This window comes from Scomber japonicus, chromosome 5, assembly GCF_027409825.1.
Source record: "Scomber japonicus isolate fScoJap1 chromosome 5, fScoJap1.pri, whole genome shotgun sequence".
In the NCBI taxonomy this organism is placed as follows: domain Eukaryota; kingdom Metazoa; phylum Chordata; class Actinopteri; order Scombriformes; family Scombridae; genus Scomber; species Scomber japonicus.
The window spans coordinates 8,988,465-9,013,889 of NC_070582.1; the positions used below are offsets into that span (position 1 = coordinate 8,988,465).

Here is a 25,425-nt window from a genome sequence, read left to right on the forward strand (position 1 = left end):
ACAAAAAGCAAAGAGCCGTCAGTGGAGATAAAGTCTCTCTGAGCGTTCACCACAAACAAACATTAATCAAACACAAACTAAGCTAGCTGCACTGCTACACTGAAAAAAAATTAAAATACACTGACTTGCCTAATTTCAGCCACCAGAAAAAGGAAAAAGGATCTCTACTAGTCCCACAGGAACGGTTCCACTGACCTCTTTAATAATGTTATCATTTTAATCAACAAGCTACATTGTTAGCTAGTTTTAACTTAGCAAACAAAGCAATGACGCCACTGTTGAAATGAGTTAGAAATTAACTTTACACAAACAACAGATCTACATTATGACATATCTGAAAGTGCAGGTTTACTTTAGGTCAGTTAAGTAATGCTAGAAATGAATTATTGCTTAAAAACACTGAAATCTAAGTGCTTTGATTTCTAGCTCTTTTATTTACTACTAAAATGTATTGAACTAAATAACATGCTAATAAATAGCGTCTAGCTGATGTTATCTAGTGCTGAACAGGCAGCTCACAAGTTGAATTGAGAGTCAAATTGTCAGTCTAACGTCCGTCTTGAGTCACGAGTCCGAGTCAAGTCCATCATTTCTCATGTGTGTACACTGGAGCCTTCAAGTGTCTACATCACACTTGTATAAGCTGCATACTGAACGTCCATTTGCTCCAAACTCGTTGTGATATTACAAATCATGTACACACCTTAACCTCAGATTTAAGGTGAGTTTAAAGAGCAAACAGCCTTGTGGTATCAAACAAAAGTGAAGCGACAATAAGCAAAGCACATTTTCAACTCGAAGCAGACATCATCCAGAAACATAACTATCTAACGTATCTATTTACACCTTTAGCGCCATAACTTTACCTGCATGACCTAAATATGGGTTTAAGAGCAGATTTAGATGTTAAACTTTAACAAACTTCATTTGCTTCGGTAACAGTTCCCACTTGGTTTAAGTACGAATACTAACATTTTAACAATGTCAATGTGTGACTGTGCTGCTCAGCAACACATCAGTCAGCTGATTAACTTCTAACAAAACAGTGATAAAAACAACACAGACAGACACCTGAAAGACAACCAGCTTTCAGACGGACAGACGTGACAAGCACTGTGACTGGACGTGACAAATATCATGAGCGGACGGAGCAAGTCGACTGACGGACAGGACAGGACAGGACAGGACTGGTGGTGGTGGGTGGTACATGGAGTGAGAGGGGCATACATACCGGGGTGGCAGTGCGGGTTATGCTCATAAACCTAACAGCAATTAGTACGGGTTTCTGAAAGAGGAGGAGGAGGAAGGAAGGAAGGAAGGAAGGACAAATTAGGGTCAGGGAGTGGTGAAGGTAAAGTCTAGTTACAGCTGGATCCTTGTTGTAGAAATTCAGGAGGATTTTGGAGTCACTCATGAATTAGCAGCAACTTTCTGATTACTGTTTGTGACACTGATGCTCCTTAAGGATCACAGCATCTTCATTAAATCCTTGTCCAGATCTAGTCATAGCTGTTTTCAGGCTGGCTGCTGGACATTAAAGCAGAGTTTAAACAAAAACTACTATCTCAGTGGGTTGTAAGTCACTCCTGCTCTCTCTATTTTCTCTGCATTTGAAAGTCATTTTTGTAAAGTACTAGAAGAATCATATTAAGGTCTTTTAATTTGATGGTGTTTCAGCTGCATTTTTAAGATTTGTGTTGATTAGGGGGATATCTTTCTTTCATTGCAACACTGTTCTTATTACTGGTGATTTTATTAATTCATTTAAAGAATAAGTTTAGTGACGTTTCCATTATCCGATATAATCTTTAACTCATATTTTGCAAATGAGTCTGTAGCATTGAGCTACTTCAGATTTTTGGTCAGCTGTTTCTCTTATATTTAGTTCTGTATTCATGCTTTTTTGTTTTTATCTAATAAAATAAAATTGATGTTGGGAGCCCCTGAGACTCAGAGCTTAACATCTGACTTTAACCAAACAGAAAATAAGAGTAGGAACATGCATTAATAACAGATAATAAAAGGTATTAGTCAGCAAAGTTAAATTATACTGCTTGTTAATGTGCAGCTTGCAAAGATATTCAGCCTGTGATTTTTATTAAAGCCAAATATATAACTAATGTCTTTTTCTGAGCAATGCTGTGCCACTTTTTAAGCTATAACCCTTTTGAGTCTGTGCCTTTTTTTGTCAGCTTTCTGCTTGTGTGACAAAAAACACAAACAGCAAAATCTGTTGATGAAAGATGTAAAGAAACACAGAGGAATGACCTCCTGTCATGGCCGTGTGAAAACCATGCCAGCTGCTCATCGAGCTGAAAAGTGTCACCATTAAATGATGAGTGAGAGGAACGAGTAAACATCCACCTTCATGACAGGCAATAAGGAATATTCATACTAATATCTTTGCAATGATAATACATAATGTGTGTCATGATTATGTAACTCCGTTTATTAGCAGCAGCTGCCATCTGTTCTTACCATGGATCTCCTGATGGAGGTCAGTCTGCTCTTCGCTTTGCTCTCTGCAAACTCCAGACTGTTGATGTCCTTCAGGCGAGCTTTGTACTTGCTCATCTGCTCGTTGATGATCAGCTCCACACACCTACAGTATGAGGAGAGAGGAGAAATCCATTTAAAACAGAAATAGAAAAGCATACTGTAGTATCTCAGCCTGAAATCAAGTGACAGTTGGTGTGAAAAATAATATTTAGAAGTGTGATATCTCTTCTTCTCTGCCTGCTGCTTGTGTGATAGGTGTGGGCTTCCTGGCTCAGGAGCCAATAGGAGAGTTGGGGAAGACATCAGGAAAGGTAAGTAAGGGCTGAGCCTATTTAAAGGTTCCCTGTGGAGTGTTTTTGATTCATAGCACCTCTATGGAGCAGTTATTAAAGAGTGGGTTCCTGTTTTTTTTTGCATCATGCATGCAAACGTGGGTGATGTGATACAGTGTTATCTATAGCTTCACACTATTCCTCTGAGCTACAGGATCTGCACCAATAAAGGCAGAGAAGAAGAAGAAGAAGAAGAAGAAGAAGAAGAAGAAGAAGAAGAAGAAGAAGAAGAAGAAGAAGAAGAAGAAGAAGAAGAAGAAGAAGAAGAAGAAGAAGAAGAAGAAGAAGAAGAAGAAGAAGAAGAAGAAGAAGAAGAAGAAGAAGACTATAACTCACCTAGCTGACTAACTAGATGAAGCTGACTAATAACATCATTATTATTTAATTTTAGCTCAGTTAACAGCACTTAATTAATGTGTGGTTTCCTTTTTCATCATTGACTCTCAGCCAGTTTGTGAACATTGGGGGTTCATCTTTAGTAGAGAAATCAATAAGTTTGTGCCAAGCCAGTTTTATGTTCATATTTAAAAGATTTCAAACTTTAATAGTGCTCAAATTTTGTCCTTACTGGCCACTGTACACACTCTTTAAACTAACCCTAACCCTAACCATCTGTTAGACCACTTAATACAGTCACAGGATCAAAACATCTGCTTTTTCATTCCCTACATGGTTAATATTGGTTTAGACTTCGACATGTTATTCCAATGTTGCAACAGACATGGGTGTGATGCCTTCAAGAAGAAATTAGGTGGATAAAAACAAAAACAAAAAAACAAAATCTTTACTGTAAAATGAGACTTTTCTATTCAATTCACTAAGCTCATAAAACTTCAGCTGCAGACTGTTATCTTGTTAATGAACCTCTATCAGGTGATTCAAAGAGTTCATTTGGGATGTTTAAGGAGGATGGACGTACGCTGTGGTCTTGCTGATGTCTTGGACGCTCTGCAGCGGGTCGATGGTGTCGGGGCAGCGGAGGATGCAGGGAGCGAACACGATGGCGAGGGCGTTGGCTGACATCCTGTTTGTCTCCTCTTGCAGGGCGATCCTGCAACAAACCACAACATAATCCTGTTAATCCTGTTGTTGATTTTCACAGAGAACGATATCCAAACATAACACTGAGAGGATGACATGTGACGGCTAATCTGATGTGTTTGATAACCAGTGAGGAGAAAAGGAGAGATGGAGAGATAGAGAGAGAGGGAGAGAGAGAGAGAGAGAGACAGAGAGACAGAGAGAGAGAGAGAGAATCTGAAACCACTTTTTCTAAGATTTAAAAAAAAACTGACACTGGCTCCCAGATCTTGTTTCAAAATGTAATTTTCAGACACAAATGGGCTTCCTGTGAGCGTTGCTGCTGGTGTTAATGCTCATCTCATCTCTCACCTGACCAGATGGAAGATGAGGCGCTCCAGCGTGCTGAGGTGTGTCCTGCTGAGCTGGTCGATCACAGAATACACCCCTCGGATCACCTCCCGCTTATCTGGTTGACCTGAAAATAAAACACAGACGTTATCTAATCACAGAGTCTGAAACTGACTCCCAGCTGAGGGACTGATGAGAAGTAAAGAGTAGTAGTCTGAAAGGGGCTAATGATGAGCTTACCCATGGCTCTAAGAAATTCCTCGTACAGCTCAAAGGTCATGAGAGGACTAGGAAGGTCTCGGAGCCACTGTTTGAGCACACTGGCGATGACGTGGATGTTGTAGTCGTCCAGGTTCACGGTGTTCACATCTGGAAGAGAGAGATCTTGTTCAAGCAAAGAAAACTCGCCTTCCCTCTCTCTGTTTTTTGACTGAAATATGTGTTATTTTTTTTCTTTCACTTTTTAATTATTTTTCATTTTTTTCTCTAATTACACAATAAGCGCACACTTACAAGTGCCCCAATATTTAACTTAAGTAAAAGTATCAGTACCACAATGTAAAATAATAAAAGTCCTACATTTAAAACCCCCATATAAGTAAGAGAACAGACATTTTATCAGCTAAATTTACTCAAAGCATTTAAAGTAAAAGTACTCTCTTTTTGCACAAAATAATTAGTAGGACCCTGTTTAGTGGTTCCCAATGTAGGGGTTGGGCCCCTACAAAGGGTCACTAGATAGAACTGAGGGATCATGAGATGATTAATGGGAGAGGGAAGAGGAAAAAACTAAGTTCTGCTACATACATTTAGATTTTTTTTTTTTTTTTTAGACTTTTCTCTAATGCTTGTATTTTCTTTTAGAATTTCAGTCTGTAATACATATATAACTGAAGTAAGTACAAGTACCTCAAATGTCACTCTCCACCATTGACAAGTCAGTCACATGAAGCAGTCATTACACACAAATTAAATCATACTTTAAAAAAATCAGTATTAGGAACTTTAAAGTCCCTCAAACGAAAGAGTGGCTCTAACTTTATTCCAGTAGTAAGGCTCAGTTTGTGTGAGGTCATTAACTCTGACCACAACTAATGATATTAAATGTCTCTACATCATATATCAAATCCTTATAAATGAATTAACGAGGAAAATGTGAAATGTAATAATGTTTTCAAAGGTAAAATAAAACATTAATGATTCATTTTTGCTTGCTTTAGAGCTGATGTAAGTCTCACCTGTGTCCAGCCCCTGACGGAGTTCTTTGATCTTATTGGTGGAGCCTGACTTCCTGTAGATCCCCTCGGTGTAGAGTCCGTGCATCTCGATGTAGTTGATGAGTTTCTCCACCAGCTGCGGCACTGTGCGCTCCTCGCTGGTCAGACGGGAAAGCTCCACACCAAACTGCCGAGACGACAGCTCCGGATCGTACTTTAAGAGACAGACGCACAAAAAACATCAAGTTGTAATCTATAATCTATAATCTTGTCATCTTGTTTGTCCATACTGTAATTTAATGTCTGTCCTTCCTGGAAGAGCAATCCTTCCTCTTTAGCTCTTCCTGAGGTTAATTTGTGATGTGTGGTATATAAATAAAGGCTGACTTGAGTTTATAGTCTTTTTATTTGATTTGATTGTGTTTTTGATGTTTAATCGTTTTTTTATTTTATCTACTTTATTTTACACCATTTTATTATTATCATTCAGTTTTATATTATACATTTAAATTATATTATACATTTAATCTCTTTCTTAACCTAACTTTACTCCAGCTTTTATTAAATTTCATCTTATTTACTTTTCTTTTGTCTTTTTAATATATTAATCTAATCTTTAACCTCTTTTTACTTAACCTTCTCTCTCTCTGTTCCAAAAATATGAAAAGGTAACACAATAGAAAAACAAGGTGTGACACACAGTCTACACATCTTCACATATATAACCAAAAGCAGAATCACTCTAAAAATACAATAATTTCAGACAAGCTGTAATTTTCTGCTCTGTAATATGACACCAAGTTATAAAGTAAGAATCTAATGATTGCTTTGATTACTGTCTTAACTGTTTGATATATCATTATCATATATATTCATTATTCATTGCTTTCTCTAATGAATCATTACACCTTTGAAACATAAAAACCCCTGAAAATAACAAAAGACAAATCTCCACTTACCTTTTTACTGCACTTTGTGGTCATCTTGGAGCAGCACTTCCTGTGGCAGGCGTAGCGGCACACTAAACAGAGCAGAACCACACAATCAGACCGATGACATCTCAACAACCTCCGCACAACCTGCAGCCAGTCACGACTTCAGAGAGTCGGGTAAACGTTGAGGTGGCACAGGGTTGCTCTCTCTCTCTCGCTCTCTCTCTCTCTCTCTCTCTCTTTGAACCACCGTCAGAATTGTGCATATGGAGCTTATAACTAGATAGAAGATAGATTTATGAAAGGAGCGGGAGGTTTAATCTAATTTTTCTGACACTCAGAGAGGCAGGACGAGTGAGTTTGTGTGTGCGGACGTGTAGCGCGTGTGTCTGTGTGAGGAGAGTAGGAGTGGGTGTAATGTGCTGTGTGGGTGGAAATAAAAACTACATGCATAGATTTGAGTGCCTCTGGGTAAGTGAGTTAGGAGAACATTAGGAACTGCTGGTGGTGTGTATATCTGTACGTGTGTGTAATACTGGGAAGACTTTCACATCTTTACAGCATGTTTTTAGCCCAAAACACAAAAGGGCAAAAGAAAAAAAATGCTTGAGGTGAAACTAAGAGAAAGTATCTTTAAATGTTTTTACAACAAGGCAAAGGTCTTTGAATATTTTCCATGACTTCTATGACTTATTTTAATAAGATTTTCCAGTTCAAGAAAAGTGCATTTCTTCTTGGTTTGTTCATGTTTTTGCCATAAAACATCAACTTTTTGTTTGTACATTCAGACATAGAAGGAATGTATTGATTAATGTGATTAATGTGGAAAGTCAGCTCTAAAATGTATGACTTTTTGCTTAGGAATTTGGATATGTGAAAATAAAATGTCATGAAAATAGTAAGCAAATTAATTAAATAGACCTTCAAGCACAGATTGCTAATAAAAGTTGATAAAATATTCCTTTCTCGAGTTTAACTGGCTTTGTGTACTCCACAAGACACGTCATCAATAAAGTCTATAAATAGAGGTGCTGCTTAATTCTGTTTCCAGTCATTTCACTTTGATGCTTAATATCAGTAAAACCTCCAGATAGTCTTCATTATACGGCCACCACAAACCATCTAAACTATCTGTAGCACCTTCATTCTAAATCTTAATGAGGACATATCATGCTTTTTGTTATTTTCTGTTATTTTTATACTCTTATAATGTTGATTTATTTTCTGTTAAAAGGTACAAAACTTCAGGTGAACCTTGATGTAAAAATGCTGCCTTCAAGGGCCCAAAAGCCCAGATTACAGTTTTATATTGAGATATATTTGACAAGTTTTGGAGTAAAGAGCAAGAAAAAAAAGTGAAATCCCACTTTTATTTTTGTTTACGTAGCCTCCCGACTTGTTAGAAGTCGGATGTGATGCAGCTTTTGTAAACTAATCAACCAGATCAGAGTGAGCGCCTTAAAGAGACAGGAGCTGAAACGGCCTGTTTCAGACAGAGGCTGAACTGAGGAACTGCATAATGAGTCAGTATAAGATGAATAAGGACTTTTTTGAACTGTGAATAATTGGGATATTCCAGTAGAGCCCCAGAAATAAAAATATATTGCTGGATATGTGCACGATACATCCCCTTTAATTACTGTTTAAGCTACTAAATATATTAATTGCATGTCTAATCCTCACGTTTGCAGACGCAGGCTCGGTCCATCATCCAGATGAGGGAGGAGCAGTACTCGCAGTAGGTCGGGATGCTGTACTGGGTGGACTTGAAGATGTGGCCATTGTGTTCCTCCACCTGCAGGAGGCAGCAGAGCCACAGGTCAGCTCCGTTCACACTATTAACGTTACTGTTCTTAATCCAAATACTTTCTTAAGATCTATACCAAAGTGTTGTTAAATTTCCAACTCACAATGTCAGTTTCCTTTTTCCTTGACTTCTTGCGTTCACGTTTAGGAGCCTGGAAAGAGAGAAATGTGTTATTCTTATGTGTGTGTCTCATCTGAGGGCTGCAGATGTAATGAATTAATGACTGGAGACACATACTTAAATTTATTTGTTGTATAACTTTAAATAAACCTGTCCAAAATCACTTTAAGCCTAAAATATTTGTCCTTCAATGAAGCCAAACAGCCAGAAGTAAATACTACAGAGTCCTTTTCATGAATCTGTTCAGTCTTAAACTTTCTTACCCTGCCGATGGTTCCCTCCATGGGCTTGTATTCAGTCATGAACTCGTCCAGGAAGACCTTGAAGGTGTTGACCCACACCTTCACGGGCGACTCGCTCCAGTCCCTCTGCTCCAGGCGCATGGTCTTCTCCAGGATGTGCTCGAACAGGGCGTAGAGATCCTTGTAGCGGATACTCTTCCCATCATCCATCTAGCGGTGAGCATGAAGGAGAGGAATGGAAATATTTGACAGAGTGCTCAGAGCTCTTTGTGTTACAGATGATATATTTATAACAGTTATAGTTTGGATAATATTCAGCATCAGTTAACATTTACTATTCAGGGTTATTCGGCTGAATTCAGCTTATTGGGGTTTATTTGTGTCCTCTTAGGTGCCAGATGGGTGCGGTGCTTCACTGGACAAAACATTACATGCCAGAAAGCCTCGACAATCACAGGAAAGTATTTGAGAGTCAATTTAGCATACTTTAGTGTGATTGACAACTTCCCCAACTTCCCCATCTCACTGGTGTTTCAAGCAGAGCTGAGGGAAAACAAAAAAAGAGAGAGAAGAGCAGAGAGGACTCACGGCCAGGGCGGTGGAGTATGAGTTGAAGATGTTGATCCTGAACTCCTTCAGTGCTTTCTTAAAGACGAGATCCACCATGGTGTCCTTCTTACCGTCTTCAGACTCTAGGTCAGCAATCTGGAGGGAAAAATAATTTTCAAATAAACATCCACTCACAAAGATCATGCTAAGTTAATGTTTCCTGTGACAACTCGATGTTTAAATCTAATATAAAATGCAATATCATCCTTAAAAAAGTGGAAAAATTAGCATGATAATTCCACTTCCAAAGCAGATATAAATGTACCCTCTTATGCTCATCATGATACAGGTTGATGGTCTACCTGCTGGGCATTTCTGCCTGACGCACCTCCACCGGTGCCTTTTGTCATTTTGGCATAAACATACAAAATATGTTAGCGCTAGGCTATTTTGAAGCTGATTCCAACCTGATCATACCTGTTCTTACTGTAAACTGAGACGTGCACTTTCTCTCCAAATGCACTTCAATGCACTCTGCTGCTAATTGTGTGTTCTTTTTTTGTTTTGCACTGCTGTGGGCTAAGAGGAGTAGCATTTTGTTTTTTGTGTGTATGCAAGAACACAAGAAAATGGCAATAAACTTAATCTTAATCTTAATAATAGTAGCTGTGGCAACATAGACAAATCTGAGCCATAAATCAGGCAATAAATACAAAAAAGGACACTGAGGATACTGTTCATAAGACAGACTCAATTGGTGTCTGCAACATTCACCATGTTGAGTTTAAGACTTTAAAAATACACCTGCAGTTTAAGCCTGAGCTTAAACCTGCAGTAATTGATTTTATTGGCCATTTGAGGGCAGTGAAAAAAGCTGTAAAAACAACATAATGTATGTTATAAAGCTGAAAATGCATACATGTTTACAATTGTCTTTTCATTATGAAGAAAGTTGTATATTTTGTATGAAATCCTGGATTCACTCCATGAGATCTAATTTTGTCATCGTTGCCTGTTTATTTTTTTAAAAGTACATTTCTATTAACAAATGAGATGCTGCATGAGACCCTGTTAGATTATATGTTGATCAGCACTGTGACTATTTAAGAGCATGAAACATGACATTGCAGAATTCATCCAGTAACATACATAACATATATATGAACATTAGAGTCTTCAGGTGGATCTCACTCTATTTTACATGTGTGTTTTATTTAAGTGTGTTTTATTTTCCAGGGTTGAACTCTGACCTTCTTCATGAGGAAGTCGTTCATGGTGCGGTAGTCGTGGGTCGAGGTGAGGATGTGCAGAGCGTCGTTCTGCCACTGGGCGGGTTCCAGAGCGATGCTGCTGATCTTCACGCTGCGACGCCTCCTCATCTTCGGAGACAGCTCCTTGTTCTCCTTGCTGTCCCTGACCCCCTGTGGAGCAGCTGCCTCCAGGTCTGGACTGTGAGGAGGAGACGGACCTTCTGGGAAGACACAGATAGAGAGAAAAGGAATTACTAAAAATGATTTGTGATTTTGTTAATCCAGTAGTGAAAGTAATTAAAATCTCTGTTAGAAAAAATGTGTTTCCATATAAAAACTTTATTATTCTATTAAATAATGTTCTTTACAGCAGCAGACTGTACTCTGTGTACTGCTGTTCTGTTTCTCATCATGACCCTTAAACATTTTGTGGAGGCAGGCAGCCAAAACTGAAATCTGCCTGCAGGGGAAATATGTGCTAGCAGTCCTGTAAAAAATGTGTATATTTTTGTATTTGAGTGAAATGTGTAAATCTTCAGTCAAAGGTTAAAGTCAGCACATTGTTTGTGTGTGTAGGGGCTTTTTATTTTACCATGTGTCTCTGCAGCTTCGCTCCTGCTCGCCTGCTTCTCTCTTGACAGTTTTTTCTCGCTGTGTTTGGTCTTGCTCCAGAATCGCATCTTCCCTCTCATCCTGCTATATCACACAACACAAATGATTAACTTAACATAAATCAATTTAAAAGATACATCTAAACAGTGAGGAAAAGTCATTAAAATGTTGTCTCAATTGTAAGAAAACGTTCCAAGAAATGAATCTTTATGACACATTGCAGCTATAATAATAATAAACCAACTAAATCACCAGAGGTATCACACAAAGCTGTCACTGTTTTTCATAGATATATCAAAGACTTTTAGAATAGTTTATCCAAAATAAGTTGGCAAAAATGTGACTCAATATGTGAAAAAATAAAAAAATAAACTACAGAGTCAGATATATTCTGCCTCTACTTGTGTAACACTGGATGTTTTTTTTTTGTAATTCTCTTTTTTATTGTTTTTCAACACAAACAACAATATCACATAGGATAAGAAATGTACCATATAAATGAAATAGCACAAAGAGAAAAAAAAAAAAAGAAAAAAAAAGAAAAAACAAAACAGACCCTACCAATAAAAGTAAATTAAAAAAAAACATTACCAAAAACAAATAAATGATTGAATAATTAAATAAATAAAAGAAAAGTAAGTCACAGGGTAAGCGGTATCATCATCAAAAATCAGCATACAATGTCATTACACCTCCTCATGTATATCACATTATCCTTATAAAACCTTGCTATTCACATAACATGGTCGGACATCATCTTAAAGAAAACACCATCCAGGCCTCCCAGAAACGAGATTATAGCATACTGGATGTTTATTTTGAAAGAAGCTGATGTTTTTCGGCTTCATAAAGACTGAAGCAACAAGAAGCAAGACGATTTTTATGTGCATGTATGTAAAAAGAGACATTCGAGGAATCTACCTTCCATCCTGACTAGATGTTTTCCGGAGGACCTCCACCTTGCCCAGGTCTCCTGACGACATAGTCTTATGGATCTTCTTCTGATCTTTGTGAGAAGACTGAAGAGCAAAGAACAACGTCGGGTCAGTCATAAAATATATGAAACTTAACTTGAACTATCCCGGACTCTGTGGTTTTAGCAACCATCTGCAGACAATCAGATCCTATTTAACACATGTTGGTTCCTCTATGTGGACTATAATACTAATAATATAATACTATGTGATGGAGTAATACGGCATGTTAATATAATTTATTCTGTAATATTCAGTAAACACATATTTCAGGTAAAGTATTTCTCTTCAGGCTCCACTTATTCTACTAAATCTACATAAACATCTACTGAATCGGAAGAGATTGAAGAAACCAGCAATATAAACGGTAATAATGCTGATATTAAAGAGTGTGACAAGATATAGAAAGAGAAGTCATGCTGTCGTTAGTGAGAAGTGACCCTGCTCCAGGTTTTAACGGTCCCAGCATGCAGGAGCGGCGGTTGGCGTGCAGAGCAATATGATGGCGTGATGACGTGTTTTCAGGACAGGACAGATGTTGAAGGTAAAAAATGTCCACCTTTTGTTCACCAGTCAGTCAAATAGTCAGCCCCTTAATATCTCTGTCCACTGTTGTTAAAGAAGAAGTAGATACAGGGATATCATAATACCTTAGCATTTTGAGTTTTAATCTCTTATTCTTTCCATTAAGATCCTGTAAGCAGCACATTGTGAGGAGTTTACTTCTTCACCCATTATATTCTATATGACTAAAATCATTCCCAATTGAATCTGATAAAGGCAAAAAAGCAGCAGACTACTAACTTAGATATAAACCAAAAAAAAAAAGTTTGACAGAATTAGCTATTAAAAAACCTTCCCTTCACAACTAAAGCAATTAAAAAAAACAGGTTGATAATTGATTCATCATTTATGTTGTCTATCAAGCAAAAATAGCAAACATTTTTCTAGCTGCAGCTTCTTGAATGTGATATGATTCATATCAATGAAAATCAGTTTCATTGGGTTTTAGACTGTTGCTTGGAGAAAAATGACCAATAGGTAGATGCCTCCTTTAGATCTTAGAACTTGCAATGGGTGTTTAATCAAATAAATGAATTAGTTGCACCCTTATTCACAACATGGCATGTGTTTATTGAAAGAAAATATGTGATTAAACTCCAAAATGTTGGTGTATCCCTGGATAAAGAGAAATACTGTTGAGATGGGAGGAGGAAGGGAGCAACGCTTAGATGTGAAAGCTTAGCTCGGGCCACCAAAGCGAGGTGCGAGGCCACCGGTGACGGTTTGTTTCAGCGAAAAGATTTCAGATCTTTTCGTATTAGCAAAGAAATGTTTTTTTTGTTTGGTGACACTGTAGCTCAGTGGTCACAGTGTCCAACAGTAGAGGGGTTAGCAGTGTTAAAATGCTCCTCCCCCAGCCGCTCGGACAGGTCCACCTGAGAAGAAGGTGGAAAGGGGAGGGTAACTCGCTCGGAGGTCAAGGGACCTCTGGAGATTTGTGAATTTACCATCTCGGAGTCACTGTGACAGTCAGCCTCGGGATGGGCACATGAGGGAGACAGGGAGGGGGGCAGCGTGCGGGAGTGGGCAGGGATGTAGTATTCATCGTCGTCGTCTGACTGGGTCGCCCCCTCAGAGTTACAGCGGGTGAGGAAGTCGGAGCGTGTCCGGGACATTCGAGCTTTCTTTTTAGGGCCTGGACGGCCCACCTGCTACCAGGCAACATCAGGAACATCAGGTCAGCTACCGTGTTTATTTGTGAGTGTGTATTGGGTGTGTGTGTGTGTGTGTGCTTGCGTGCATATGAGAGTGTGTATTGTCGCTGTTGGGCATAAACCTTTTATGTCCGAAACTTTTCATGAAATGACAGAATCTAATCAATCCAATACAGTAACAAGATTTACTCACACGCTCTTTTTAACACTTTTCATTTGTTAAATATTTGTAAAACCCTCAAGATCATTTAAGGTATCAGCAGACTTCACCAATATATATGAAATTTTAACTGAGGTTTAAACACAGAGACACAGACAGACAGACTTGGTATTAAAAAAAAAAGAAAAGCAAAACTGACTCCAGCTTTATAATCAGAAATGTACTCCCTACCTATCATTCCTAAATATCAACTGCAATAAGCATATACAGCATCAACAGGCCACTGTGTGAGAATCAGACACTGTGCATCTGAAGTTTGAGGTGTGTGTGTGTGTGTGTGTGCATTTGTCTCAGTGTGTGTGTCCCACCTCTCTGTTTCTGGATCCAGCAGATTTGGAGTCGTCTCTGTACATGGCCAAAGATCTTTCCTGGTTCACCAAATCCTTGTCTGACCTGCAACACACAAGCAAGACAATCTATTTTTACACTGAACTAATGCTTTGGGGGGGAGAAGACTCTACTGTCTCTTTTAGGGCGACTGCTGAAATGTCAGCTATTGTTTTGAGACGTTGTAAGAGACCATTTCAGATTAATATAAACAGTGACACCGCCTAACAATCACATCCTGGTCCTGTTACTGTCTATCTCTCTGGTCTCTAAATTTCCCTCCAGAGATCCTTTAAGTTTTATCTTATTTTATCTTTTAATGGTCGACTTACTTGGAGAAGGGCAGCTTGCGTCTGGGTGGGGAGAACACAGTGTTGGACGGTTTCTCCATCATATTTACAATCACAGTCTGGGCTGAGCTCTTCTTCTGGGCTTTAGGTGGTTTGGTGTCAAGGACGGGGCTGGGAGCCTCCTTCACGGGCCGGACCAGGCTCCTCTCCTGCTGACTGGGGAGAAGAGCGGGAACACTGGACTTCGGCTCCAGGACGATCTGGATGTCCACCTCTGAGGAACAAATTCCCGCTACTTCTGGACTCGCTGCTTGAGTGCTTGAAGACTCATCTAGCCCGAAGACGTCTGAGTTGGACTCTTCGACTACTGATCCTACCTCCAGCCCTGCTATGTGGGCTATTTGGGGACTGGATGATGTTGCTCCTGGTTGAGAAGCTCCCTCTTGGGTTTGGGCTGCCAGCAGCTCCCCCTCCTCCAGAGGGCTCTCTTTCTGCATACTGATCAACACCACTACAGGTCTTCGAGAGGTGGACTCCCTCCTCTCTGTGTAAGATTTATTGGGACTTTCAAATTTTGGTTCATGAACTGGACTTTGGTCAGATGCGATATAAAATGTTGCCCGTGGACCCTCTATCTTGTGTGGCGGCTCAATTCCAGGCTTTTCATTGTGGTTCGAGTCTCTCAGTCCCTCATGAAGTTCACCATCCAACGCTGGCGGATGTTCTTGTTGTGCAGAGCCTTCAGTGTCCATGTCTTCCACACTGAGTAGCTCAAAACTTCCATGACTAGCTGGAGATCCTCGGGGTGAGTGTCTCTGTTGGTCATCCAGCTGACAGGTGCTGCTGTCTGGGACCAGGTCTTCCTGCACAGGGCCTCCCACACTGGTGGTCCTCACCTTGAGTAGCTCCAAGCTGAACTGCGCCTGCTCCAGCTCTCTCATTCGTCTGCTCTCTCTTTTTGATCGATGCTTATGACTTGTCTCATCTACGCTCCTGTTTTGCTCAGAGTCCTCTTCTCTCTCTGTTTCTCCTTCATCAAACGAAACAGGCTTCGAGTCTTCGGCAGGTTCTGTGGAGACATCCAGGACGTCACTTTCTTGTCCTGATGTGGTGATGTCCTCCATGGCTCCTGCATCCACCTCTGCAGGTGGACTACAGAGTAACTGTTTTTCATGCTGCTCCTTCACTTCTATGAACCTGAAGACATGTTCAATAAAAAAAGACAAAAAGTTATTAACATTTGATCAAACACAAGAGAAGAACTGAAGTCTGATCCTGTCATTTTACATTAAAGCCATTATGTCTAATATTTGAACATTTCCAACATTAATGTCCCACAGTAGTATCAAAAAAGACACTGTGCTGCTTCTTACCCCAGCTACTGGACTGGGGACAAAGAAAGAAAGGCTGAAAACAACATGTAGACTGCCAGGATTTTAAAATTTACATCAACAAAATGTTATAATCACATCAAAAGTTAGAAGCTCCAAGTGCCTAAACATGTGCCAAAGGCTAACTTTTAATTTGTTTTTTACAGAGAAGTACACACGATTTTCAAACAAAGAAACAAAAAAGTTTAAAGTGGTTTCAGATTTTGTAGTTTAATGCAGCCAAAAAGTGTTGTTTACTGCTGCGAGAAGACAACGCTTGTCAGTTTAGATTTGTAGAACAAGAGGTCTGCAAGTAAAAGTTAGACAGCACACATGCTTCTTAAGAATAAACAATTTAATTAGAAATTGTCTGTGCTGCAAAATAAAATGGTCACTTCAGCTTTTGTGTAAATTTTTAACACCCATTTTGTAACAGATTATTTTGCAGATTACTGGAGCTAAAATAATAAGTAGTACACATGCAGAACAACACTAAACACTAATTCCTTTCCACACCTGAGTCGAGCCAGGTGTCCTCTTCCCATTGTCTGTAACTGCGTCACAGTCCTGTACGTGGCACAGTAGCGGCTCCTCTCCCTGAATCCTCTCCAAGCCGCTTGAACCGTGACGGCCGCCTGAGTCCTGCGATGACAGCAGTTTCTCCAGCTCCTCTGTATGACTACGGCAGAGTCTCTCCACTGCAGGAACCTCCGGCGCTCCCTGTAGCTCCTCCAGGCCGCCTGCAGACACACCGCTGCCCCCTCCTCAACACTTGCATCGATGGATGACTGTCTGATGAGGCAGCATCGCCACCATCGCTGCAGAAACACAGTAATGAGTAATGAGGAGAAAAATCTTTTAATGATAGATTTGACCAGAAGATGTCTCTGTTCTGATTTTACCTTTTATGTTTGATGCACTGCAAAACTTGGCTAGCAAATATTGAGATTTCTGAATAAGGTAAAGGTGTTAATCTCTCTTATCAACACTCTAAAAACACCTTCCTGCTGGGTGAACTTTGGCAGAGACCCAAACGAGTAACCGAAGTTTGTGGAATTTGATATTTTTGTTATTCATGGCATCGCACTGTATCTGAGGACAATGTGATACGACTTATCTGGCAGACATCACTGGAATTTTGGAGAACTTTAAGCAGGCTGAGAAAACTTTGCATCATTTTGATTTGTACTTGGAATAACTTCATTTTCTTCCAATTTAAACATGTAGTCATGGTCAAATTGTATTCTTGTCATGTGGTGACAGAAATTTTATTAACAAGCTACTGAAAATAATGAGCTTAACCTCTTTTTCTGCCCAACTTCACAAAAGGAAAATCACACACTGCCCTTGTGACATATTTGATACTCATTACAGCGTTTATACAAAGAATTATTAGACTTCAGAGAGATGGAAGCTACGCAGCCAACCTTGACATTTTTAGATAAGTGACAGTTTATATATCAATACTTTCGCTAAATTATACTTCGGCTTCATTGGCTGCTGCTCAGGGTCTCACTGTTTCTGGACTGACTGTGTTTGTTTTCTTTCAGCCTGACAAAGATTTGGACAGCTCCCCTCCGAGGGCTCTTCCAGAGAAAACATACCGTCAGAGGCCTGAATGCAATGTTTTCTTCCTCTGTCAATCCGTTTCACCGTTTGCTTTCTTTCACTCTGTCTCTCGCTCTGAATCTCTTTCTTTTTCTCCTGAGAGAGGTAAACGTATGGCTCTGTAGTCTCACAGCATACCTGTTCGTCTCACCGTTTTAAAAATCAAAGAGTGAATAAGGTTCCTTTTTTAGGTTTATATTAGAACAAGCAATACACAGAGTTAGACTATATATACAAACACATTTTTATGTTACCTTTATATTATGTACCATGTTTCAATTAGATTTCTCATTTTGTAACGAAAGCCAACATATACACAGTGAACTATATTACACACTTGCAATAGCTAGAGTGATGAGAGTAAACTGGAGAGTAAATTATTACTTGTTCTTTCTGAAGGTTTAAAGTTTCTGTCTGGAGTAAATGCACAACTATTAATCACTTAAAGCTTCAACAGTCTAAGGCTAAGTAGCCTTAATGGACTGCAGAAACTCCTCCTGAAATATTGGATGGAAGAAACTTTGATATGTGAGATTCTTAAATTGATTCATGATGCACTTACAGCAGTAATTCAATAGAAAGTCAAAATTTGGAATATTGTTTAACTGCCTGAAGGAGACAACGGGAACATGGATGTATCAGTGTTGAACATGACCTCTTTCACCTTCCCATCACAGCATCTCACCTGGATTGCAGAAGCGGCTCGTCTCATGTCGACAAAGTGCTTCCTCTCCAGGACGGCCCTGAAGCGGCGCTGCAGCGTGACGATTCGCCGCAGCACTTCCTGGTGGAGGAGGGTCTGAAGACGCTGACGCTCCGCCTCCCGCAGGAACACCTGGACAACACAGAAACATTTGAATAAGCACAGTCACAGACACACTAGTGAAGTCCAGCAGATAAGAAAACATGTGAATCCGTACCATCGTGTTGCCCACTTGATACCCGGCGGGCGGCAGGTGGATCCGCCGGAAAAACTCCCTGATGCCAGACTTTGTTGCACTCGTGCCTCGAGGAAGCAGCACATGAAAATGACGCACAAACTCCTGGAAGAAAATGTGTGTGTGTGATTAATATATTTCTTTAGGGACAGTGAAACAAAGTAATGTTCGATTTAAGCTTCCACAGAAAATGATAAATTAATAAACATCTCATTATATTTAGAATAGACCTGCAATGGTTAGGCAATCGATAGCCAATCAATCAGCAACTATTTTGATCAAATCATTTTTTAACAGTTTTTTAAGCATAAACACACAAATAATAATTGGTTGCAGCTTTTCACTTGTGAGGATTTAAAGCTTTCATAAAAGAGAGTAAAATTTATATCTTGACGATGGATCGGGCAAAATGATGAATCTAATAATCCACCGGGAGATTCATCTACAATAAAAGTAATTGTTGGTTTCAGCCCTAATTTAGAAAGCTTGATCTTCATAGACAAATAGTAGTTAAAAAGGGGCAGTGTGATAATTTGATTCCAATTAGACTAAACAACTTAGATGATCCTTTAACTCAATCTGTGAAGCAATAAAGAGCAAACTGCATTAGATAGAAAAGCAGTAATAAAATAAACATGTAGATAAAAATAGACCTCATGAATGAACTAACACACAAAGCTAAAAATAAAAGAAACACTGCAGCACTAACAAGGCGTTGACTGAATCTGCTGTTTAGATGGTAGCAGGAGAGGAGAGGATTACCTGAAATGTATACTTGATACTGTATCCTGATTGGCGGATCCGGACGGTTTCCAGCATGCCTGTGTACCTCAGCTGTCTTAGCACCAGGCTGTCATTGAAACGCAACGGCAGCTGAAGCGAGAGGGGATGAAAGAATGAAAGGGAAACAAAAAGATAAAGTCAGTCAGTCAGCCATAAAAAAAAAAAAAAAGAAGCTCCATTTAAGCGATGACTCGGCAGCAGAAATTACCTTCTCGGCGTTGGATCGAATACACTTGACAAAGTAGGGCTCTGATTGATCGAGAGTTTCCATCAGCTTGTTGAGAGATGCCTGCACACAAAAACCAATGACATCACATCCTCATCCGGTGAAAATAAAGGGGAATACCACTTTTTTTTTTTTTTAATTTAGCAACTGTTGAGGTCAATATAATACACATCCTGTAACAAAATTAGCACATTTAAGGCAAGAAAGTGATGGAGATAACAGCTCATATATTGCTGAATGTGTTATATACATGAATACAGTCTTTCCTTTGCTCAAGCAGGACATTCTTGTATTCTTTCATGCCTGCTAATAGTCATTACATGCTCTATCTGCTGCTGATGTGTGTCCTGTGTTTTTGTAATTCACAGTGCTCTCCAGCAGGGGGAGACAGCAGCACTGACCTGGAACTGGGCGCTGATGCTGGGCGGTTTCTTCTTCTTGTGCAGGTGAAGCAGAGATTTTGTGATGCGGTCGTGGAGCGTCACGCTGCCCAAGTATCGCAGTGACTTCACGTCTAACAAATGCTGCACAGACACAAAACCAGAGAATACATGAAGACACTCTGAAGATATTAAGAGACTGTTTTTTATAAATGCTGTTTCTAAAGATGTCATCATGTGTGTGTGTGTGTGTGTGTGTCTTACCTTGGGAAGAGCCGGCTTTGTTTTGCAGTTTTTGTTTCTCCTAAAGGTGAGAAATCGTGTTTTCAATGGCAGATATTTAATACAGATTTCAGGGATCAATGAGTGAAAAGCGTACTTTCATGATTTAATATTACACATTCCTAAATGTAGAGACTTCTGATGGACAGTTTAAAGATGTATTTTCAAACTAAAGCACAAAAAACTAGACATTTTAATAATCCTGTCCCATACTCTTGACCGCTGCTTTTATTTATTCTATTTATTTTATTTAAGTGAAATACCCTCCACATTATGCTTTTAAAGCTGCATCTCTTTTTATAGCCTACTATGTCATTTTATTTAGCTGCGTATGTGTCTTGTTTTTATTGTCTTTAAAGCACAAATGGAGTTGCACCTGTAATCTCATTATATGTAAAATACAATGACAATGAAGCTTTCTATTCTATTCTAATGTTCTGTGTCTGAGAGCCCCAACACAGTAACTACACCACTGATAATAGAGATGGAAAGCATTATTTCCTTTGGCCTTCCTGTTTTGGCTACAAAAACTGTTTCTCATGTTCACTTCCACCTCTTCTACCACCTAACAAAGGTAGCTCATGTTACACTTAGAGCTAAAACAAACCAAAAAAGGTAAATAGTATGTTGAGGAAAAATGGAAAACCAGGTTTTGATTTTTAAGACCATCAGTTTAGATAAAAAGTTTAACAGTTTTCAGGTAAAAGAAGTGTATCGGCTCACTCACAGTAGGATGCCCTGAGCTCTCTCCAGGAGCTTGCTGTTGGAGGAGTTGAGGAAAATGCCATCTTCTTCCAGAGCTGGACTTCCAGAGGACAGACGACCCGACCTCGAGCTACGACCGTTACAGCCAACACCATAGCCATCCCTACAGAGGGGAAGGGGAGGGGGAGGGATACATCACATAGTATGAATCATTATTACAGGTTTTAATTTAGATTTCCTGCGATGAGGGATTTCCAGATGTCACCAAATGATAATAATTAACGTTTCCTGTTCCAGAGTGACTTTATTGAAGCCATCTTGCTTAGTGCGACTGAGAGAAGTGGGATATTACTCACCAGCTGGCCTTCTCATTCAGAGCATTGGTGCCTTGAAGATCTGACAGAGGGGTTCGGGGATTCTTCCTCGTGATACCTTGATGGTAGAAAGAGAAGAGAAACAGGACAGGACAGGGTCAGATTCACATCTCACTGGATTTAACTGCATCTCAGTCACTTCCTCTTTCCAACCACAGCGTGAAGAAACCAGCTTTTTAGGGCCTCTTCCCACAACTTCCTCTGATGCTTTTTCGATGAACACACTGTATTTTAAACTGAGCCTTCACCAGGGCATCTCTACAGTATACCTCTGTTAAATTGTTGCTTTCTTTATCTGGACAGTGAACTTGTCCAGATAAAGAAACCTGTCTCAAGCTGACATCAGTTTGGGCTAAAAGTAGAAAAGGATGTTGGAAACTTAGCATTGACAGCAGTCTGAGGTCAGTGCTTTACACCTACATACAGTACTGTGCAAAAGTCTTTGGCCACCAGCACCATACAAACAGAAAATAAAGGAAATATGTGCACAAAATATAACATTAATTCTTAAATATTATTATAAATCTAGGTTTAAGAGAGCCAGGTTCCTGCTATTGCTCAAGTATAAGAGGAATTCACTAAATACTTGCCACTTTAGCCTATAGATGCTGTTTTCTATTTTTTTTTCTTCTTAGTTTTAATACTGCATACACATTTTCTGGATGATATATATGGTCATTATATATAATATATATGGTCATTATAGCATTGCTAAAACAACACATTTAATGGTGGCATAAGACTTTTTCACAGTACTGCACATTTATATATTTATTTCAACATCTGACACTGTGCCATGGAAATGAAGAAAAGCATAATGGGTCCCCTTTAATGTGTAAAATCAGCGGAGTTTCCCTTTAATGGAGGAAAATATTTGGGGATTTCACTTGGGAATTTTCTTTCAGTGCTGCTCTCTGAAATGAAAGCAAGATGCCGATTTCTAACATTAAGACAATGTGACGTTTATACTCACACTAAGAAACAAATACGATACGTGCACATACTCACAGTCACGCATGCACACACAAATAAATGGACATTAGGGAAAAAACAAGTGATAAAGAATAAAGAATGATCATTAAACCCTCCTGGTCCACATGGGATTGTTCATTTGTCTGATCGCTCATGCGTGTGGAAATGGTCAGGTTATAACTCTGCTCCCGAGCGAGTCGGTCTGACCAGCGCTCACAATGACCCACATGTCAGATTGCCAATGTCTTATTAACAGCTGTTATAAAACCAGTTTACTGAGGCAGAAAATCATAAAAGATCAATTATTCTCAACCTGACCATAAATGACTTTTTGCACTGCAGCCTGGAATTGATTTTTTTGATTGGGTTGAGGTAAGTTTGTGGGATTTTAATAATGGCAGCACTTTTCACTTCAGCTCACCTCAGTTCAACAGACAGAAATTCATCCCATTGTAAACATTAACAGGGTTAAGGTGAGGGGCGCCTTTCCAAAAAACGACTTAGATATGAAGTCATTTGATCCTGAAGAAATGTATCCAGCTTCACTGTTATTCTTTTAAAGGCACAGTACGCAGGATTGTTAAAAAAAAACAATGTATAGACTCACACTAAAATAATCCCTTTCAATGTATGTATCTATAGAGGCTCTGAATGTATTTTCTTATTATTTTGCTGTTTCAGGTTTGTCTCTGGGTGTCAGCCTTTGGGCAGTGTGTGCGTAGCCCCTAGCTAGTAACAGTGCACAGAATGAGACGTCAGCACTCTATAAAAACATAAGGACCAGGTTACACCACTGTCTAAATCTCTCTCCTATGTGTCTCCGTCTGTCTATTTGACTGATGGCGAGGCTGAGCAACGCACACAGACCAGAGAGGCCACAGCGGACAGGAAGAACGTTGCACTTTGGCTTTATCCACACAAAATCCAGCAAGGTGGCACCTTCACGCATGATTGTGCAGACATGGACAGAGATGTGGTTTATTTGTGCTTTGGAACATCAGTGGCATGAATCAACACGAAAATAACTTTACTGATACCAACTGACAAATCCTGCATACTATACCTTTAAATTGAAATTATTTCTGACCAAACAAAATCGATTAATATTCACTGTTAAAAAAACTGCAAACAAATACCCTCATTCCTTTCACATGTGTGTGCAGAGGTTTTTTTTTTGTTTTTTAATTTTTTTGTTTTATTTTTACAGGGAAATTGGATGCAGAAAAATAAATTCTGCAAAAATCAGTTTGCGTCACAAACTTTTTTCCAATTTTTTTTATTGTCATGCCATGAGAGGAACCTGTTTACTGTTAACAGCTGTGAACAGTACCCTGTGTAAAACGCTCAACCTCTTTTATGTTAAATGAGGATATATTCTAGTTCATAAACAAAAAAAAACAACAATACTTTGATGTACGATATGAGCGAGGGGCCGGAGGATGTTTTTAGTTACTTACTGTATTTCTCATCTTTGCATCTTTGAAGGATCTCAAGGCTCCTCTGGTGAACCGGGTGATGAAGGAAACTGAAGCTGTCAACAGTTTTGACAACAGCACAGGGCACTGCTGCGTCATTCCCTAATACACACAAACAAGGGGGGGGGGGGGGGGGGCGGAAAGAAAAAAGAGATACTTGATTTTTTTCCTCATCTCTATGTAAGATCACCAGGATCAAATTGTTTTAAATACATTAAACACAAAACAGACGAGAAAGACAAAGAAAAGAAAATGATGAGGAATCAAATGAAGAGAAGAAGATAAAAGGAGAGTAGAGTATGGAGGTGAATTCAGAAACAACAGAAGAGAAGCAGCAGAAACTAAATGAAAGGAAGAAGAGTCAGATAAGAACAAGAGAGGGAATTCTTCATGTGAAAATCAAAAAAAAAGAAGCACAAAAGCCTCTGAGATAAGTTTGTGGTGACATTTCCAAACATTTCAACCAGTTTGTGAAAATAAACTCTGGAGAAGAAGATTAAAACACATCTTCTTCCTCCTCCTCCTCCTCAACAGCAGCAGCAAAACTCTTAAGGTAAACCTCCTCATCTCCCCCAAATACTCCTCCTGGCCCAATTATAGTAAAACATGAATTTCAACATCACAGTATTGCAGCACAGCATCTAATTAATCACATACATATACACATATGTGTCTTGAACCATGAATTCAAACTTATTTTAAGAACATTCATCAGGAGCACAACTACTTTTGGCTGTTGAAAAACTATTGTAAGTTTGAATTAAGCTTGTATAATCAAACCTAATTTGATTAAAGCTGCAACTAATGATTATTATCGTTTCATAATTGTGGTGGATTAATTAGTGGGGGGATAATTTTTGATTAATTGACTCATTGTTTAATCAGAGTTCCCAAAGCCCATAATAACTTCTTAGTTTTTTTTGTATAGTTTGGTTTATTGACAATTCTCCTTTTTCCAGGAAGAAGACAAAGTAAAAATGATTATAGACACTTAAAAAAAAGAAATCACAGTTGTATAACATAGTTTAAAGATGCCCTATACATACATACATACGGTAGCCCTGACAACTCAAAGCACAGCAACTTACAAAAACACAAACAAATTAAGGAAACATCTCACAAGTTTATTTTCTCTCTGTGCAACTTGCCATGTTTCTGTATTTGGTTGTGTTATCTCACGTTGCAGCAGTGTTGTCGAAACCGATGATTGATGATGTTTCCTTAATTTGCTTTCATATTGTTTGCATGTGTTTTTCTGAAGTTACAGTATATTGAGCTTTCAAGGTCACCATACACACATTTATAGGCTGAGTTTTCCTCACCAGTTTTTTTGTGGGTGTGTCTGCGGCCGGCCTCCCTGAAAGCCACCAGGGCCCTGAAGTAGGCACGCAGCACAGCCCAACGGAAGGTCGCCACGGGGTCGATTCCCATCAGGCCGCATATGAAGGCATTCTTACTGCTCTTCAGCAAGGCCACGATGTCGGGACGCATGTGGTCAGTGTTCTTCTCCCTGAAGTCCTGCAAGACGGACGGAAAGACACATACATTAATTAATAAATCAGTACCACACTTTTCATTCATAGTGAAACTCTAAGTGCTACGGTATTAATAATATAAACACACAACATGTGCATCCAATCAAGCGTCGGTCACGGCGAGAGAACGTTTGTGTCATCATGATTACACACAGAGCGTCTGACACTCTGCTTCTTTATCCTCTCGTTGATTAAAAGCGCAAATCTAGCAGTTTCTGTGCATATCATGACATCAAATATGGAAAAATGATCACCAAACACACGGGGAAATTTGTTAAACGTATTAGTTATTTAAACAAATAAAAGCCCACAGCTCG

General features: G+C 39.2%; 1 protein-coding gene across 1 annotated transcript in view; it reads right to left on the reverse strand.

The window, feature by feature from the left end:
* Nucleotides 1-25,425, reverse strand: part of LOC128358504 (unconventional myosin-IXAb-like) — a 117,958-nt gene that overhangs the window by 4,901 nt on the left and 87,632 nt on the right. The window contains exons 13-40 of the mRNA XM_053318815.1: nucleotides 24,896-25,091; nucleotides 23,556-23,675; nucleotides 21,109-21,184; nucleotides 20,775-20,915; nucleotides 20,030-20,069; nucleotides 19,787-19,909; nucleotides 19,368-19,448; nucleotides 19,139-19,249; nucleotides 18,359-18,481; nucleotides 18,124-18,273; nucleotides 16,347-16,648; nucleotides 14,503-15,657; nucleotides 14,152-14,236; nucleotides 13,417-13,620; nucleotides 11,853-11,950; nucleotides 10,912-11,015; nucleotides 10,320-10,540; nucleotides 9,109-9,225; nucleotides 8,542-8,730; nucleotides 8,262-8,309; nucleotides 8,035-8,146; nucleotides 6,379-6,440; nucleotides 5,441-5,633; nucleotides 4,443-4,571; nucleotides 4,224-4,329; nucleotides 3,751-3,882; nucleotides 2,479-2,602; nucleotides 1,232-1,285 (exon numbers count right to left, since the gene is read on the reverse strand). Coding sequence (XP_053174790.1) covers nucleotides 1,232-1,285; nucleotides 2,479-2,602; nucleotides 3,751-3,882; nucleotides 4,224-4,329; nucleotides 4,443-4,571; nucleotides 5,441-5,633; nucleotides 6,379-6,440; nucleotides 8,035-8,146; nucleotides 8,262-8,309; nucleotides 8,542-8,730; nucleotides 9,109-9,225; nucleotides 10,320-10,540; nucleotides 10,912-11,015; nucleotides 11,853-11,950; nucleotides 13,417-13,620; nucleotides 14,152-14,236; nucleotides 14,503-15,657; nucleotides 16,347-16,648; nucleotides 18,124-18,273; nucleotides 18,359-18,481; nucleotides 19,139-19,249; nucleotides 19,368-19,448; nucleotides 19,787-19,909; nucleotides 20,030-20,069; nucleotides 20,775-20,915; nucleotides 21,109-21,184; nucleotides 23,556-23,675; nucleotides 24,896-25,091 — 4,596 coding nt within the window. The remainder of the gene's footprint in view (nucleotides 1-1,231; nucleotides 1,286-2,478; nucleotides 2,603-3,750; nucleotides 3,883-4,223; nucleotides 4,330-4,442; nucleotides 4,572-5,440; nucleotides 5,634-6,378; nucleotides 6,441-8,034; nucleotides 8,147-8,261; nucleotides 8,310-8,541; nucleotides 8,731-9,108; nucleotides 9,226-10,319; nucleotides 10,541-10,911; nucleotides 11,016-11,852; nucleotides 11,951-13,416; nucleotides 13,621-14,151; nucleotides 14,237-14,502; nucleotides 15,658-16,346; nucleotides 16,649-18,123; nucleotides 18,274-18,358; nucleotides 18,482-19,138; nucleotides 19,250-19,367; nucleotides 19,449-19,786; nucleotides 19,910-20,029; nucleotides 20,070-20,774; nucleotides 20,916-21,108; nucleotides 21,185-23,555; nucleotides 23,676-24,895; nucleotides 25,092-25,425) is intronic.